Source organism: Bos javanicus, chromosome 15 (genome assembly GCF_032452875.1).
Source record: "Bos javanicus breed banteng chromosome 15, ARS-OSU_banteng_1.0, whole genome shotgun sequence".
NCBI lineage: Eukaryota > Metazoa > Chordata > Mammalia > Artiodactyla > Bovidae > Bos > Bos javanicus.
In genome coordinates, this window is record NC_083882.1 from 53,407,794 (window position 1) to 53,423,215 (window position 15,422).

Consider the following 15,422-nt stretch of genomic DNA (forward strand, 5'->3'; position numbering starts at 1 on the left):
TCCAAGCGGAGGAAATAGGCTGCAAGTGTCAGACATTTTTTATCTCTCCCTTAAGCGGCAGGAGGAAACAAACTACAAGTGTCAGATTTTTTTTCTTTCTCCATACAAAATTAAAAGCAGGTTTCTCTATGGAAATGTTTTTCTTAAGCTATGTTAATGAAACGATGTATTTGCTTTGGAATTTGCCTTTCTTCAAAATGGTTCCACCTAAGATTAACATTTTTTCTTTTCTCAAACCTTGGACTGATAATAGCTCAACAAACCAGGAGTCATATCAATTGTTTTATGGCTGGGGGATGACACACCTCAAGCCATCCTATCTCAAAAATGCATTTTGTGGGAGAGGGGCCTGGTGAAACTCCATCAGCCTTGAGGTGTCTCTCTTACCTGATTAATAGCTTTCTAATAGACATAAAACACCTTGCTAAAGACTAGCAGGGGGCACTCTCCGTCCTCCTTCTGATGTCTGTGTCAGAAGCTTTTCTCAAAAGCTCTTGAGCGATCAAGCCTGGTCTCTGGTTCCAAAGCTAAATCTTCTTCTTCAGAGATCACAAATCCGACATAGTTCACCATAAGCTATCATCATCATCAAAGGCTACTGGGTTGTGTCAAACGCTTTTTCTGTGTCCACTGAAATGATCATGTGATTTGTGTCCTTCTTTTTTTTTTTGGCAACAACGCACGGTTTGTGGTGTGTTAGTTCCTCAATCAGAGATCAAACCTGGGCCCTCAGGAGTGAGTGTGCAGAGTCCTAACCACTGAACCACCAGAGGATTTCCCTGATTGTGTCCTTTAGACTTTTCATATAGCATATTTCATTACTTTTTGTATGTTAATTCAACCTTGCAACCTCGGTACTAATCTACCAATCCCACCCGGTAAATGGCATAGATCCTTTTTACAAGTCAGCAAATTCAGTTTGGTAGTATTTTGCTAAGGTCTGTTGTGTTTATATTCATAAAAGATATACCCTGTAGTTTTATTTTTGATGTCTTTGCCTGGTTTGGGTATCCTCATAGGATAAGTTGGAAAATGTTTCTTCCTCTTCTATTTTTGGAAATTTATGAAGTATTAGTGTTGTTCTTCATGTATTTCACTGAAGTGATCAGTGAAGGCATCTAGTCCTACAATTTTCTTTGCGAGTTTAAAAAAGAAAAAAATTATTTATGGCCGTCCTGGGTCTTTGTTGCTGCACATGGGGCTTTCTCCAGTTGCAGTGCACGGGCTTCTCATTGCAGTGGTTTCTCTTGCTGTGGAGCACAGACTCTAGAGCACAGGATTAGTAGTTGTGGCGCACAGGCTTAACTGCCCTGTGGCATGTGGAATCTCCCCGGAGCAGGGATCAAATCCGTGTCCCCTGCATTGGCAGGCAAATTCTTAACTACTGGACCACAAGTGAAGTCCTGTGACAAGTTTTTTGATTGCTAATTTTATCTACTCATTCACAGGTATGTTCAAATTTTCTATTTCTTCTTGTGTTAGTTTTGGTAGTGTATCTTTCTTTGACTTTGTCCATTTCATCTAGTTTATCTCATATGTTGGCATATAACCATTTTACACTATTCTCTTATAATATTCTCTCATAGTAATCTCTATTTCCATATAGTTGGTTATAAGATTTTCTCCTACACTCCTGACTGTAATAATTTGAGTCTCTCTCTCTCTCTTTATTAGTTAGCTAAAGTCTTGTCAATTTTGTGGATCTTTCCTAAGAACCACTTTTGGTTTCATTGAATTTCTTGTTTTTCTGTTCTCTCGTCCATATATTTTTGTTCTAACCTTTATTATCTTCTGAATTAAGCATGTCTTTATTTTCTGTATTTTTGTTGTCCTGGTATCTGGGAGCTTCCTAACACTAGAGGGACTGGCCCTCCCAGAGTTTCCCATTTCCTAGAGATGTAAACTTGCCCATGAGAGGGACTTTCATATGAAAACCAACAAATCCAGACCCATACCCCAACCATCTCCTCAATCACACTCAGAGCCACTATGCCCCTGCCCTAATCACCCCAAGGCCAAGTACCAGAAAACCAAGAACAGCCCCTATAGCCCAGGGAGCACTGAAATTATTAAAACTAGGCTGGTCTTACCCATCCTTCTCACAAAAATCACAATTAAAAAAAAAAATCACAATAAAGGCTAGCACCCTAGTACCTACATTTCCTGTCCCCTACCCCATCTCCTGATCAATATCAGTACTTCTTTCATCTGCCCTCCTACTATGGCCTGGAGTGTCCCTCCCTCTTGGAATCTGTGAGTATAACAGCCTTTTCAGTAGCAATCATCTCCTGATCTGTTAGCTTCATCATACCTGAATAATAATAATAAAGCCTACATTTTAAAGCAGTTTCTTACTTCTGCTTAAGTTTACTTTTCTTTTTCTAGTTTCTTAGGGTAGAAGATTAAATTACTGAGTTAATATACCTCTTGTTTTCCTTACAGAACTGCTTTAAGCTGTATCCCATTAGTTTTGGAATGTTGTGTTTTCTTTTTCATTTATCAAAATACTTCCTAATTTCCCTTGTGACTGTCTTTGACCCATTCCCAAATCTCCTTCTATTAATGATTTCTAATTACAGTACTTATTCTTGACTTCAAGTATAGACCAAAATGTCACAGAACCCTAGACTTGGAAGAAATATCTCCAAAAGAATATGTATCGATATAATCACTCTACTTCTATTCTAGATGGTATCACCAATAACTTTTCAATAGATTCTACAAGAGAAGCTAAAGAAATTAAATGAAAAAGTTGAGGACTATAAGCATAATCAGTTATACTTTGTATTTATACAGCATTTTACAGGTTACACAAAGTGCTTTTATATCCAGGACAATGTAAAAAAGTGAATTTTTAAAAGTACCTTGAACATTACTTGCAAACAAAATAAAGACAACTAGTAGATTGGAGAAAACAAAATACCTGATAGGTATTGTCGAAACTGTCATACATGAATCTGGTAATCAGTGATGTCTTTCCAACTGAAATGAAAAGAAAAAAAAAAGATTCATTCAGTTAGCACATTAAATTGGGTTCTCAAGTAATTTTTCTACAGAGAACTGCAATTCAATTCATTGAGAAATATCTGAAATGGTTCTACTAATGGTAATTTAAAAACATATAGCCCTGAGTTTGTTGAAATGTCTTTAGTAACAGATAATATCTCAAATTGAGAGCACAAATAAAGCATATTCCTTTAGTTAAGAGTTGAGGAAAATAAAGAGAAAACATGAAGGAAAACAATTATGTTGACATCTCTAATTCACAAAAGGCAAGCAAATATTTACTTGGATCCTAACAAAAAGAACTAGGATTACACTAGGAAGAAATTATAGTAACTTCCTGGACAGTAACCTGGGGAAAACAAAGGTCAGATCCACTTCATTCAGTGAATCAAACCTTAATCTCTGGAAGTATGAAGACTAAAGATGAAGAGTTCCAGGAGGGGTATGAGGGCTGTAAAAACTAGACTGCTTAATGAAGTGACCTGGAAAATTGTTTTGAAATTCATCTCAGGATTAGAGCTGTATACTTCTTTGACAGGGCAGTCCCAAAGATTCATAACACTACCTTGTATTGGTATTTTTAGGTTAATCCACAAGGAAGTGCCACTAGGAAAAAATAGTGGTATACTGCCAATATCCTTATCCACAGGCACACTGTTCAAGGGCAAGAACCATATCTAATTCTCCTATTTCTCCAGTAGCTTGGCCAAGACTCAATAAATACTAAATGAATACAATAAATTTTATCAATTAGAAAACAACTGGGCAAATAAAATATTTCAAATGCTCCCCAAAATGTAAATACTTTGGGAAAAAGAAACAATACCTGGTCATTCATATTTTTGTATGGATTTAAGTAACTTTTGATTTCAACTTCTGATCTTTAAGAGACCTGATTTGGGCCTCTTTATTGCATCCTCCAGCCATGTTTCATATGAAAACATGAGGAAAAAACTGAGCCAAAGAGATAAGAATCTCATAAAATCACCTACTCCCAAACGTCTTATTTCAAAGAATCTAAAGTAGCAGGTAGAAGAGCTAAAGCTACTTTCCCTAGATCATAGTCAAAAGCAAATTAATATTTGAGAGGAAGTCTCTATCCGGAGCAATGAGTAGACCGATGCACTTCTTCATTAACAGATCAGTTCACTTCGGTCACTCAGTTGTGTCCAATTCTTTGCAACCCCACGGACTGCAGCACGCCAGGCCTCCCTGTCCATCACCAATAGTAGATAGTATAGTTTTTATTTTGTTTTGAAAAATGTCCCTCCTTCTTTATAAAAAGAGCAAAATGCATGCTACAAAGCAGGCAATACAGAAAAGACCAAGAACAAAGTGAAAATTACGTATATCCTACCACCTATATATAACTAATGTTAAAACTTTAGTATATTTCTAAAATGCTTTTATATATAAAAATATATATGTACTTAAAGGCAAAACCCACCATTCATAGTAAAGTCAGGAACAATACAGATACTACTATTAATATTATTTAACACCGATCAGAATCTATAAAAAGTAAATCTAAAAATCTGAAGAGATAAAAGGCAAAATAGTGATGGGGGAAAGAAAGGTAGAGAAAAGCCAAGGAACATACAAAATATACAGTGAAGAAATACAAAGTACCTAGTTAAAACAGTTTTTATTCAAAAGATTAAAATTTCATTACTAAGCATTTTAAATATGATTCTTCAATATAGGATCTTTGTAAATAAATTGTTCTTGTTCACCCCAAAACCTTCTGTAAAATGGTATGTAAACTTATAATGATTTGCTTAATGTTTGCTTTCCTTGATAAAATATAAGGCCCATATTTGTCTTATTTAGTCCACATCATCAGAGTCTGACACACCTTTGCTGAACTGATAATAATTTTCCAGAAGGTAAAAAATACATATCTAGGGTTCTTCCAAATAAATATTATTTTTAATTAAACAAGTTATTTTATTATAAATACTTCTACTACAAAACACAACAAAGTGATAATATACTTTATATTTTTAAAGATGCCTAATGAGAATAATTTTTGTTCAGTACAAGGACTACATATTACATATAGCACTACAATAGAGTATTGCAATAAAGCCAGTTATATGAAAAACAACAACAACAACAAACCCTATGGTTTGTAAATCCAAGGCAATGGGTTTGCTTCTATGTATAATAATGACAAAAAAATTTAAACAACCAGCTTCCCCCACTACCTGAAAGTAGAGTGTTCGTATGAAACCTTTCCTAAGCCAAAGTGGCATAAAGCAAAGCAGCAATTACCTTAGGACACATCTTGCTAAGTGGATGCACAAAATAAAATCAAGTTAAAGCACAGATGCTCACCCACACAGTTCAAAGCTATAACGGCTTGATGCTAAGTATAGTTCCCAGGGAAGGAGCTTGGAGGTTCCACTCCTGCTGCCTGGGGTACGTGTTGCCTCAACAACACCTCTCTACGTAAAAAACACTGAATGCTATTTTCACTTTTTGGTAAAAGCAAAATTCCTCTTCAGATTTCTTTTGGGTAGTGAAAACAAGTAGTCATGGGTCTTACACAAAAGTAAAGTGGCATAAAGCAGACTTGTGAAAAGCAGGGAATACTGTATCTTTTTCTCCCTCAGATCTTATACTGGGTATTTTATAGGACAGTGCTAACCTTGACATTAATTTGCAAGAAGTGAAATTTTATTTCCATCTTTCAAGAAATGGTAACATGCTCAGGAGTTTAGAAAATTGCCCAAGGTAATTCAGTTCCCTATTACAACATGATGCCATTCCATTTCTAACCAAAGGTCATGTTCTTCTCAATATACTACTTCCTTTTGCTATTTAAAACAAGCCCCCTCCCCCTCCCCCCAAAAAACCCATGGTCACCACAGCAGAAAAGCTACTGTTACTACCTACCTAGCCTCCAGGTTTTAAAGAACCTGAACTTAGACCATAAGAAATAGAAAATGAAAGGGAGTATATCCTTGAAAGAAAAAACCTCAAAGAATGAGATTTTTCAGGCAGTAACTTTTTTCCTGAAGCACTAGGAAACATAAGGGCTTCCACGGTGGCTCAGTGGTAAAGGACCTGCCTACCAATGCAGGAGACACAGGTTCAGTCCCCAGATTGGGACAATACCCTGGAGAAGAAAATGGCAATTCACTCCAGCACTCTAGTATTCTCACCAGGGAAATCCATTATACAGAGAGGAGCCCGGCAAGCAACAGTCCAAAGGGTCACAAAAGAGCTGGGCATGACTTAGTGACTAAACAACAAACAATGAAACACAACCTAATGGGCATGTTTCTGGTAGCAGAAGACCCAATTCCTAAAAGGTTTGAGGAGTCACAGGACAAAGTTCAGGGCTCAAAGAACACTTAGAAAGATTGGGAAAGTAGACTTCTGCAAGAAAGAGAGCTGCAAATAGAGAGATTTGTATTTAAAATGTGTCCAAACTCTTGGCTGATGTCCTCAATGATCTATGAGGACTTGATGGGGAGACCTCAGGGTTCCCAGCAGCAGATGGATGTTAAGAGTTCAGAATTTGAATCCAGCCAAAGTAACTGCCTTCTAGGACAAAACAACTCTTTGGAGACAATAAAATCTAGAGTCTGTATATATGTATTCTTCATCGTCCTGTATCCAATTAAAAAAGTGATAAAAAGAAATAAAAATATATAATTCATACCCAAGAAAAAAAGTAGTAAAAAAACAGACCCCAACCTGGACGGAGGGGAGTTTGGGGGGATAATGGATACATGTATATGTACGGCTGCATTCCTTCTGCTATTCATCTGATACTATCACAATATTGTTAATCAGCTATACCCCAATACAAAATAAAAAGTAAAAAAAAAAAACTAAACCAAAAGACTCCAAGATGAGTCAGATTTTGTAGTTAGCAGACAAGCATTTAAAGCAGCTATCAGAGACATATTCTAGACCTTGGAAGAAGACATGTATAAGAAATAAATAAAAGGAAAATTTCCACAGAGAAAAATGAGAAAAAAGAATCAAACGTAAATTGCAAGTACTTAACAATAAGTAATCAGAAAAGTAATTGTATGGATTTAACAGCTGATAGAAATGGCAGAAGAAAGAAGTGAAGCTGAATATAGATCAAACAGTTTAACATATATATAAAAGAAGTTCCCACTGGATAAGATAGAAGAAATTAGGGGAAAATATTTGTAGAAATAATAGCTGAAAACTTTTCAAATATAGTGAAAGGTTAAGAACTTACAGATCCGAGAAATTCAATGAACAGGACAAATACAAAGAAAATCATACTTTGACAAACTATTAAAATCCAAGTATAAAGGAAGAAAACCCTTGAAAACATCCAGAGAAAATGTACTACACATAGGAGGTGGACGGGGGAAGAGGCAGGAGGAGAGTGAACATACATTTTTATGAACTCCTCCACAGAGAAAGTGAGAACACAAGACAATGGAATTACATCTTTAAATTTCTTAATGAAAATATATATTTTTCAACATTTAAATACTATATCTCATAAAACTACCTTTAAAAAATGAAGATTAAGTGAAGATTATAAAGTAAGGTCATAAAGTGAAGTCGCTCAGTCGTATTCGATTCTTTGCGACCCCAGGAACTGTAGCCTATCACGCTCCTCCATCCATGGGATTTTCCAGGCAAGAGTACTGGAGTGGTTTGCCATTTCCTTCTCCAGAAGATCTTCCCGACCAAGGGATGGAACCTGGGTCTCCTGCATTGTAGGCAGATGTAATTAGCGTCTGAGCCACCAGAGAAGTCCACAGACAAGTGAAGATTACAGACAAACAAAAGTGAGAGAATTTCTTGTCAGATCTGTAATACAAAAAAGCTTCGGAATTACCTGGTGGTCCATCAGTTAAGAATCTGTCTGCCAATAAAGGGAACACACATTCAATCCCTGGTCCAGGAAGATCCCACACACCACGGAACAACAAAGGCTGTGTACCACAACTACCGAGCCCACGCTTGGCAAGAAGAGAAACCACTGCAATGAGAAGCCCGAGCACCACAACAAAGAGTAGCCCCCACTCACCGCAACTAGAGAAAGCTCGTGCAGAGCAACAAAGACCCAGCAAAGCCAGAAACAAATAAATAAATAATTTTAAAAAGAGAGAGACAGACAATTAAGAGAGTGAAAAGGAAAACCCAGATTGTGAGATATGTGAAAGGGAAACCAGTTTCAGAATGACACTGTAAGGAACTGCATGCACCAACTTCCCAGGGGAACTGGTAAGAATTTAAACAAAACAAAAAGCATTTAAAATCTCTGGAAACAGTCCTAAAGGCATAAAGCAAATGAACATTTACTCAAGAAAATATACTAAAATTCAGTAATAAAAGAATGTCTGTGGTATTTGAATAACAACAAAAAAGCCATGTACAAGTATGTTAAAAACAGCTTTATTCATAATGGCCAACAACCAGAAGTAATCTAAATCTTTATCAATAAGGGAATGGATTAAGAATTCCCTGGATGTCCAGTGGTTAGGGCTCTGTGCTTCCACTGTGGGGGATACGGATTCAATTTTAGTCTGGGAACTAAAACTGCACACACCCTGGGACTAAAAAGAAGGGAGTGGTGGGGGGCGGAAATGGATAAATTATGGCATAGTAATAACAAAATATTACACAAGCAAAAATAACATCTTATATACACAACATGGACAAATTTCACAGACAATACATGGGGTGAAAGGGGTCAGATATAAAAAATATATATGTTGTATGATTCCACTTATATATAGTTCAAAACTGGCACAATTAATCAATGGAGATAGAAGTCAAAATAGTAGAAACTTCTGGAGTTTCTAACTGGAATATGGAGTCAGGGAAACGTCTGACTGCTAGAAAGACCTATATTTTTATCTGAGGAGTAGTTACAAGAATGTATTAATACGCAAAATTTTCAACAAGCCATACATTTAAAATTTGTCTACTTTATGAACTTCCCTGGTGGCCCAGACGGTAAAGCGTCTGCCTACAATGCAGGAGACTGCGGTTCGATCCCTGGGTCGGGAAGATCCTCTGGAGAAGGAAATGGCAACCCACTCCAGTACTCTTGCCTGGAAAATCCCATGGACGGAGGAGCATGATAGGCTACAGTTCATAGGGTTGCAAAGAGTCAGATACGACTGAACGACTTCACTTTATGACCTTACCAGATATTATACTTTAACAAAAAGAATTTTTTTTAAAAAAGTAAAATACTTAATTATATATATGTGATTCCCAATAAAAACTGCATGTATTTATGTGGATATCATGTAATCCTGATCTATTGTATTAAGAAAGGTCTTTACTTCTGTTGCAGTCTACCCTACACCTGAGAAAAACAACAGACAAACCCAAACTGGGGGCACTCTAAAGCAGGGGTCCCCAACCTCTAGGATCTAATGCCTGATGATCTGAGGTGGAGGTGATATAGTAATAAGAGAAATAAACTGCATAATAAATGTAATGCTCTTGAATTATCCTGAAACACTCCACTCCACTCCACTCCTGTCTGTGGAAAAAGTATCTTCCATGAAACTCGTCCCTGGTGCCAACAACGTTGGGGACTGCTGCTTTAAAGGATACCTTGCCTCAAGATGGATCATGAAAAACAAACAAAGGCTGAATGAGAAACTGTCACAAACCAAGGGAATCTATGGAGACATGAAAACTAAATGCAATGTGGCACTCTGGACTGCATCCTGGAACAGAAAAAGGGTATTAGTGAAAAAAAAATCTAGTAGCATTCAAATAAATGTCTGGAGAGTTTGGTGATATATAGTAATATACTAATGCCAGTTTCTTAGACAAATGTACCATAGTAATTTTAGATGTTAACATGAGGTAAACTGCTGCTGCTGCTAAGTCACTTCAGTCGTGTCCGACTCTGTGTGACCCCACAGACAGCAGCCCACCAGACTCCCCTGTCCCTGGGACTCTCCAGGCAAGAACACTGGAGTGGGTTGCCATTTCCTTCTCCAATGCATGAAAGTGAAAAGTGAAAAGGAAGTCGCTCAGTCGTGTCCGACTCTTCTCGACCCCATGGATTGCAGCCCACCAGGCTCCTCCGTCCATGGGATTCTCCAGGCAAGAGTACTGGAGTTGGATGTCACTGCCTTCTCCTAGGAGAGGGTTAAATGGGAATTCGGTACTGTTTTTAATATTTCTACATATTTAAAATGATTTTAAAATAAAAAGTTCATTAACAAAGGTAAAACATACACACAAAAATCCCTGAATTCAAAGTTTAAAAGACTTATATGCTTTACTGTATATCTATTATGTCTAATCTAAAAAAAAAAAAAAGAAATCTAACAAGCCTCAGAGCCTGTACATGCTTGATCCCTAAAAAGGGGGATCAGAGGAGACCTGTAACAGGTCAGAGGATTCTGGTTAACTGGCACTAAACAGTACAAGTAACAGTATCCTGGAACTGAGTATACTATATCCACTTGAGTAAACCTTTCATTTAAGTTGGATGGAATCATCAAAAAGATCAGAAAACAGGGACACTTCATCAAGTTTACATACACTGTATGAAGAATTCTATGTCTGCCTGCTAGTAAATGGTTAATAAAAATCTACAGGTTTGACAGAAAGAGGGACAAGATAGAAAGGACCACAGGGAGGGAAGCTTGATTGCTACTCTTTCAGGGTAGCAGAGAGGGAGCATAGGAGAGAAATAAAACAAGAAATGGCAAAACATTAGTAACATAAGCTCTTTGATGGTACTTGGGGACTGAAAATCAAAAACAATTACAATCACACAGCTTACTATCTACATAAACATCACTTACCATTCTAGTGTTATCAACCTGACTTTACTACCCTGCATGTGTGCAGGCAGGTCACTTCAGTCATGTCCGACTCTTTGTGACCGTATGCACTGTAACTAGCCAGGTTCCTCTGTCCATGGGATTTTCCAGGCAAGAACTGGAGTCAGTTGCCATGCCCTACTCCAGAGGATTTTTCCAACCCAGGGACTGAACCCATGACTTTCATGTCTCCTGCACTTGGAGGTGGGTTCTTTATTACTAGCGCCACCCGGAAATTCTTATCTAGGGAAACAGAGTTGCAAATAACTACTGTTCCTTCAGGAAATTCCCCAAAGTCCATCAAATTAACATAAAACTGTCCATGTAGTCATAAGATAGCATAAAATGATTGTTTACTCTCACAGATTTTTTAAAAAATGTTTGCTTGTTTGTCTGCGCCAGGTCTTAGTTGTGGCATGCAAGATCTTCAGTTGCAGCATGTGAACTCTTAGTTGCAGCATATATGGGATCTAGTTCCCTGACCAGAGATTGAACCTAGGGCCCCCTGCAATGGGAGTTTGGAGTCTTAGCCATTAGACCACCAGGGAAGTCTCTCACAGATTCTTTGAACTTTGTCTCAAAATGCTCACACTTTGTCATGTCTACAAATTTTAAATGACTGCAACAGTCTTTATCCAATTCTAATCAAGCCTCTATATTAATACAGCCTCCTTAAATCAAATCTCCCAAACCATAAACATCCCAACTTTGCTCTCCTCCTTCCCAAAAGGCTACAGTGTTGGTTTGAATAGTGTATCCCCAAAGCTCCTGTTCACTGGCAAACTGACAAGTGACCTTCTTTGGAAATAGGGCTCTTTACAGATACAATCAAGTTAAATTCTGGTCATGCTGGATTAGAATGGGTTCTAGCAATAATCAGAAGCTAAGAGAAACAGATACGATGGTTTCTATTACAGAGCCTTCAGAAGGAGAATGACCTCCCTGACAACTTGATGTGGGACTTCTAGCCTCCAAGAACTGTGAGATAATAAACTTCTGTAATTTAAAGCCACTAATTTGTGGTAATTGCTATGGCAGTCCTAAGAAATTAATAAAGCTCCTAAAACTAAGCATTATCTTCCTTAAAGTGGTAAGCAATAAACTCAGATTTACCTTAACAACGGGTTGTGTTAGTGCTATTTTCAGGGAGTAAGCACTGAACAGAGTTCATTATACTATCTGAACTATATGACATATATTTGAAAAAGTCCATAATAAAAAGTATTTGAAAATATTTTCATAATCTAACATATCATGGCCCCAATGTGAAAATCAGCATGTTACAATTAAATTATTATAAAGATCAAAGGATGCTCTGTCATTAGTTCAAATATCATTTCACATGAAGTCTTTATCCAAGTCTTTACAGCTTCATCCTCTATGCTCTCCTGACACATAAATACAGCCTTAATGACAACCCTTTTCCTTAGGTAGAATGGATCCTTCTATGGAAAGACAAATAAACGAATGGTCCTGACAGTAACATTACAAAGGCTATAAATCCTAAATAGTATGGGGTAGTGAACCAAGAACTTCTAGATGTACAAGTTGGTTTAGATAAAGCAGAGGAACCAGAGATCAAATTGCCAACATTCACTGGATCATAAAGAATGCAAAGGAATTCCAGAAAAACATCTCCTTCTGCATCACTGAGTACACTAAAGCCTTTGACTATGTGGATCACAACAAACTGTGGAAAATTCTTAAAAGAGATGGGAGTACCAGATCACCTTATGATGTTTCCTGAGAAACCTGTATGCGAGTCAAAAAGCAACAATTAGAACCAGACATGGCAAATGACTGATTCAAAATTGGGAAAGGAGTGCAACAGGGCTATATACTGTCACCTTGCTTATTTAACTTATATGCAGAGTACACCATGCAAAATGTCAAGCTGAATTACAAGCTGGAATCAAGATTTCTGGGAGAAATATCAACAACCTCAGATATGCAGATGATCCCACTCTTAGGGTTAGGGTTAGGTTACGGCATACAGTAAAGAGAAACTGAAAAGCCCCTTGATGAGTGTGAAAGAGGAGAGTGAAAAAGCTGACTTGAAACTCAACAGTCAAAAAACTAAGATCATGGCATCCAGTTCCATCACTTTATGGCAAATAGAGAAAAAGTGGAAGTAGTGACAGATTTTCTTTTCTTAGGCTCCAAAATCATTGAGAATGGTGACTGCAGCCATGAAATTAAGACACTCTGTCCCTGGAAGGCAAGCTATGACAAAGCTAGACAGTATTAAAAAGCAGAGACACCACTTTGTTGACAAAGCTCTGTATAATAATATATAATATAATAGTTTTTCCAGTGGTCATGTATGGATGTGAGAGTTGGACCCTAAAGAAGGCTGAGCACGAAAGGATTGATGCTTTTGAATTGTGGAGCTGGAGAAAGACACTTGAGAGTCCCTTGGACAGCAAAGAGATCAAACCAGCCAATCCTAAAGGAAATCAATCCTGAATATTCATTGTAAAGACTGATGCTGAAGCTCCCATACTCTGGCCACTCATTGGAAAAGACCTTGATGCTGGGAAAGACTGAAGGCAAAAGGAGAAGGGGGCAGCAGAGGATGAGATGGTTAGATAGCATCACTGACTCAATGGACATGAATCTGAACAAACTCCAGGTGATAGTGGAGAACAGAGGAGCCTGGTGTGTTGCAGTCCATGGGATCACAAAGAGTTGGACACGACTGAGTAACTGAACAACAGTGTTAGGTCACCTAAGTACATTCATTTAAAATGGGAGAAGCATCTGGGGTATTTTATTTCAAATTCCAGTATTAGCAAAGCTAACAAAAATTTTGCACAGTTGGGAATAATATAAGGACAACCTTTCCTATAGAGCCACTTTGCTGTATTTATCAAATATGCAGCTCAGACTTCCCTGGTGGTCCAGTGGTTAAGAATCCTACTGCCAATGAAGGGGACATGGGTTTGATCCCTGTTCCAGGAAGATTCCACATGTTGCAGGGCAACTAAGCTCCTGAGCCACTACTGAAGCCCTCACACTCTTTAAAGCATATGCTCTGCAACAAGATAAGCCACTGAAATGAGAAGCCCACCCACCACAACTAGAAAGCAGCTTCTGCTCACCTCAGCAAGAGAAAGCCTGAGCGCAGTAATGAAGACCCAGCACAGCCAAATATTTTAATTAAAAAACAAAACGTGTAGTTCAATCCAGCATGCAGTTTGATCTAAACAAGTAAGAAAATAACCAGACATATACAAAAACATTTAGGTATAAGACTATGCCTAAAATAGCATAGGTACCACTATTTTAAGAGTAAAATTTAGAAAGAGCCTGCTATTACAACAGGGCTATCCACGGTTATATCAATTATAACATCTTCCTAAGGTCCACAGTGCTATGTATCTAATTCAAATTTCTGCTATAGAAATCTTAGTGACAGAGGAAATGGGTAAAATAAAGTTGTAAAAGAAGAATCTGTATAATTTTATTACCCTAATTTTGGTAAAGCAAACATATGTATTAATTATTCACAAACAAAAAAGATTACATCTACAATAATTAAAACTTATAAAAGCAAAACAATTTCTAATAGTAAAAATCTAAGTTAGAGGAGAATAAACAACTAAAGGAGAGAAGCCCTCTCAGAGTAAAACTAAATGGCAATAAGACAACTGTAAAATACTGGAAGTCAAGGTAGTTAAATACACTAGTTTTTTCTCAAGTAGCAAATATCAGCGTTTTAAGAAACTAAAATTGGTACTGTTATGCAATTAAGACTGAAATGCAATCAGAGACCCCCAGGAAGAAACAAAAACTTTTTTTCTAACCATGGGACAATTGCACTCATCTCCCATGCTAGGCTTGCATGCTAGGCTTCAGCATTATGCGAACCAAGAACTTCCAGATGTCCAAGCTTGGTTTAGAAAAGGAAGAGGAACCAGAGATCAAATTGCAACATTCGTTGGATCACAGAGAAAGCTAGAGAATTCCAGAAAAACACCTACCTCTGTTTCACTGACTTCATCAAACCCTTTGACTGTGTGGATCATAATAAACTGTGGAAAGCTCTTAAAGAGATGGGAATACCAGACCGTCTTACCTGTCTCCTAAGAAACCTGTAGGCAGGTCAAGAAGCAACAGTTAAAACCCTGTATGGAACAAATGACTGGTTCAAGATCAAAAAAGGAGTACAACAGGGCTGACTGCTGTCGCCCTGCTTGTTTAATCTACATGCTGAGGACATTATGAGAAATGCCAGGCTGGGTGAGTTACAAGCTGGAATCAAGATAGGCGGGAGAAACATGAACAACCTCAGATATGTGGATGATACCACTCTTACGGCAGTAAGTGAAGAGGAACTAAACAGCCTCTTGTCGAGGGTGAAGGAGGAAGAGTGAAACAGCCAGCTTAAAACTAAATATGAAAAAAAACATGGCCCCATTACTTCATGGCAAATAGAGGGGAAAAGGTGGAAGTAGTGACAGATTTCCTCTTCTTGGGCTCTAAAATCACTGCAGATGGTGACTGCAGCCATTAAATTGGAAGACGTTTGTTTCTTGGCAGGAAAGCTATGACAAACCTAGATAGTGTGTTGAAAAGCAGCGACATTACTCTGCCGATAAAGGTCCGTAT

The 15,422-nt window shown here is 37.7% G+C and overlaps 1 protein-coding gene across 2 annotated transcripts in view; it reads right to left on the reverse strand.

The window, feature by feature from the left end:
• Window positions 1–15,422, reverse strand: part of RAB6A (RAB6A, member RAS oncogene family) — a 90,509-nt gene that overhangs the window by 44,960 nt on the left and 30,127 nt on the right. For both annotated transcript variants that reach the window (XM_061380790.1, XM_061380791.1), the window contains exon 2: window positions 2,924–2,982. In XM_061380790.1, the coding sequence (XP_061236774.1) occupies window positions 2,924–2,982 (59 nt within the window). The remainder of the gene's footprint in view (window positions 1–2,923; window positions 2,983–15,422) is intronic.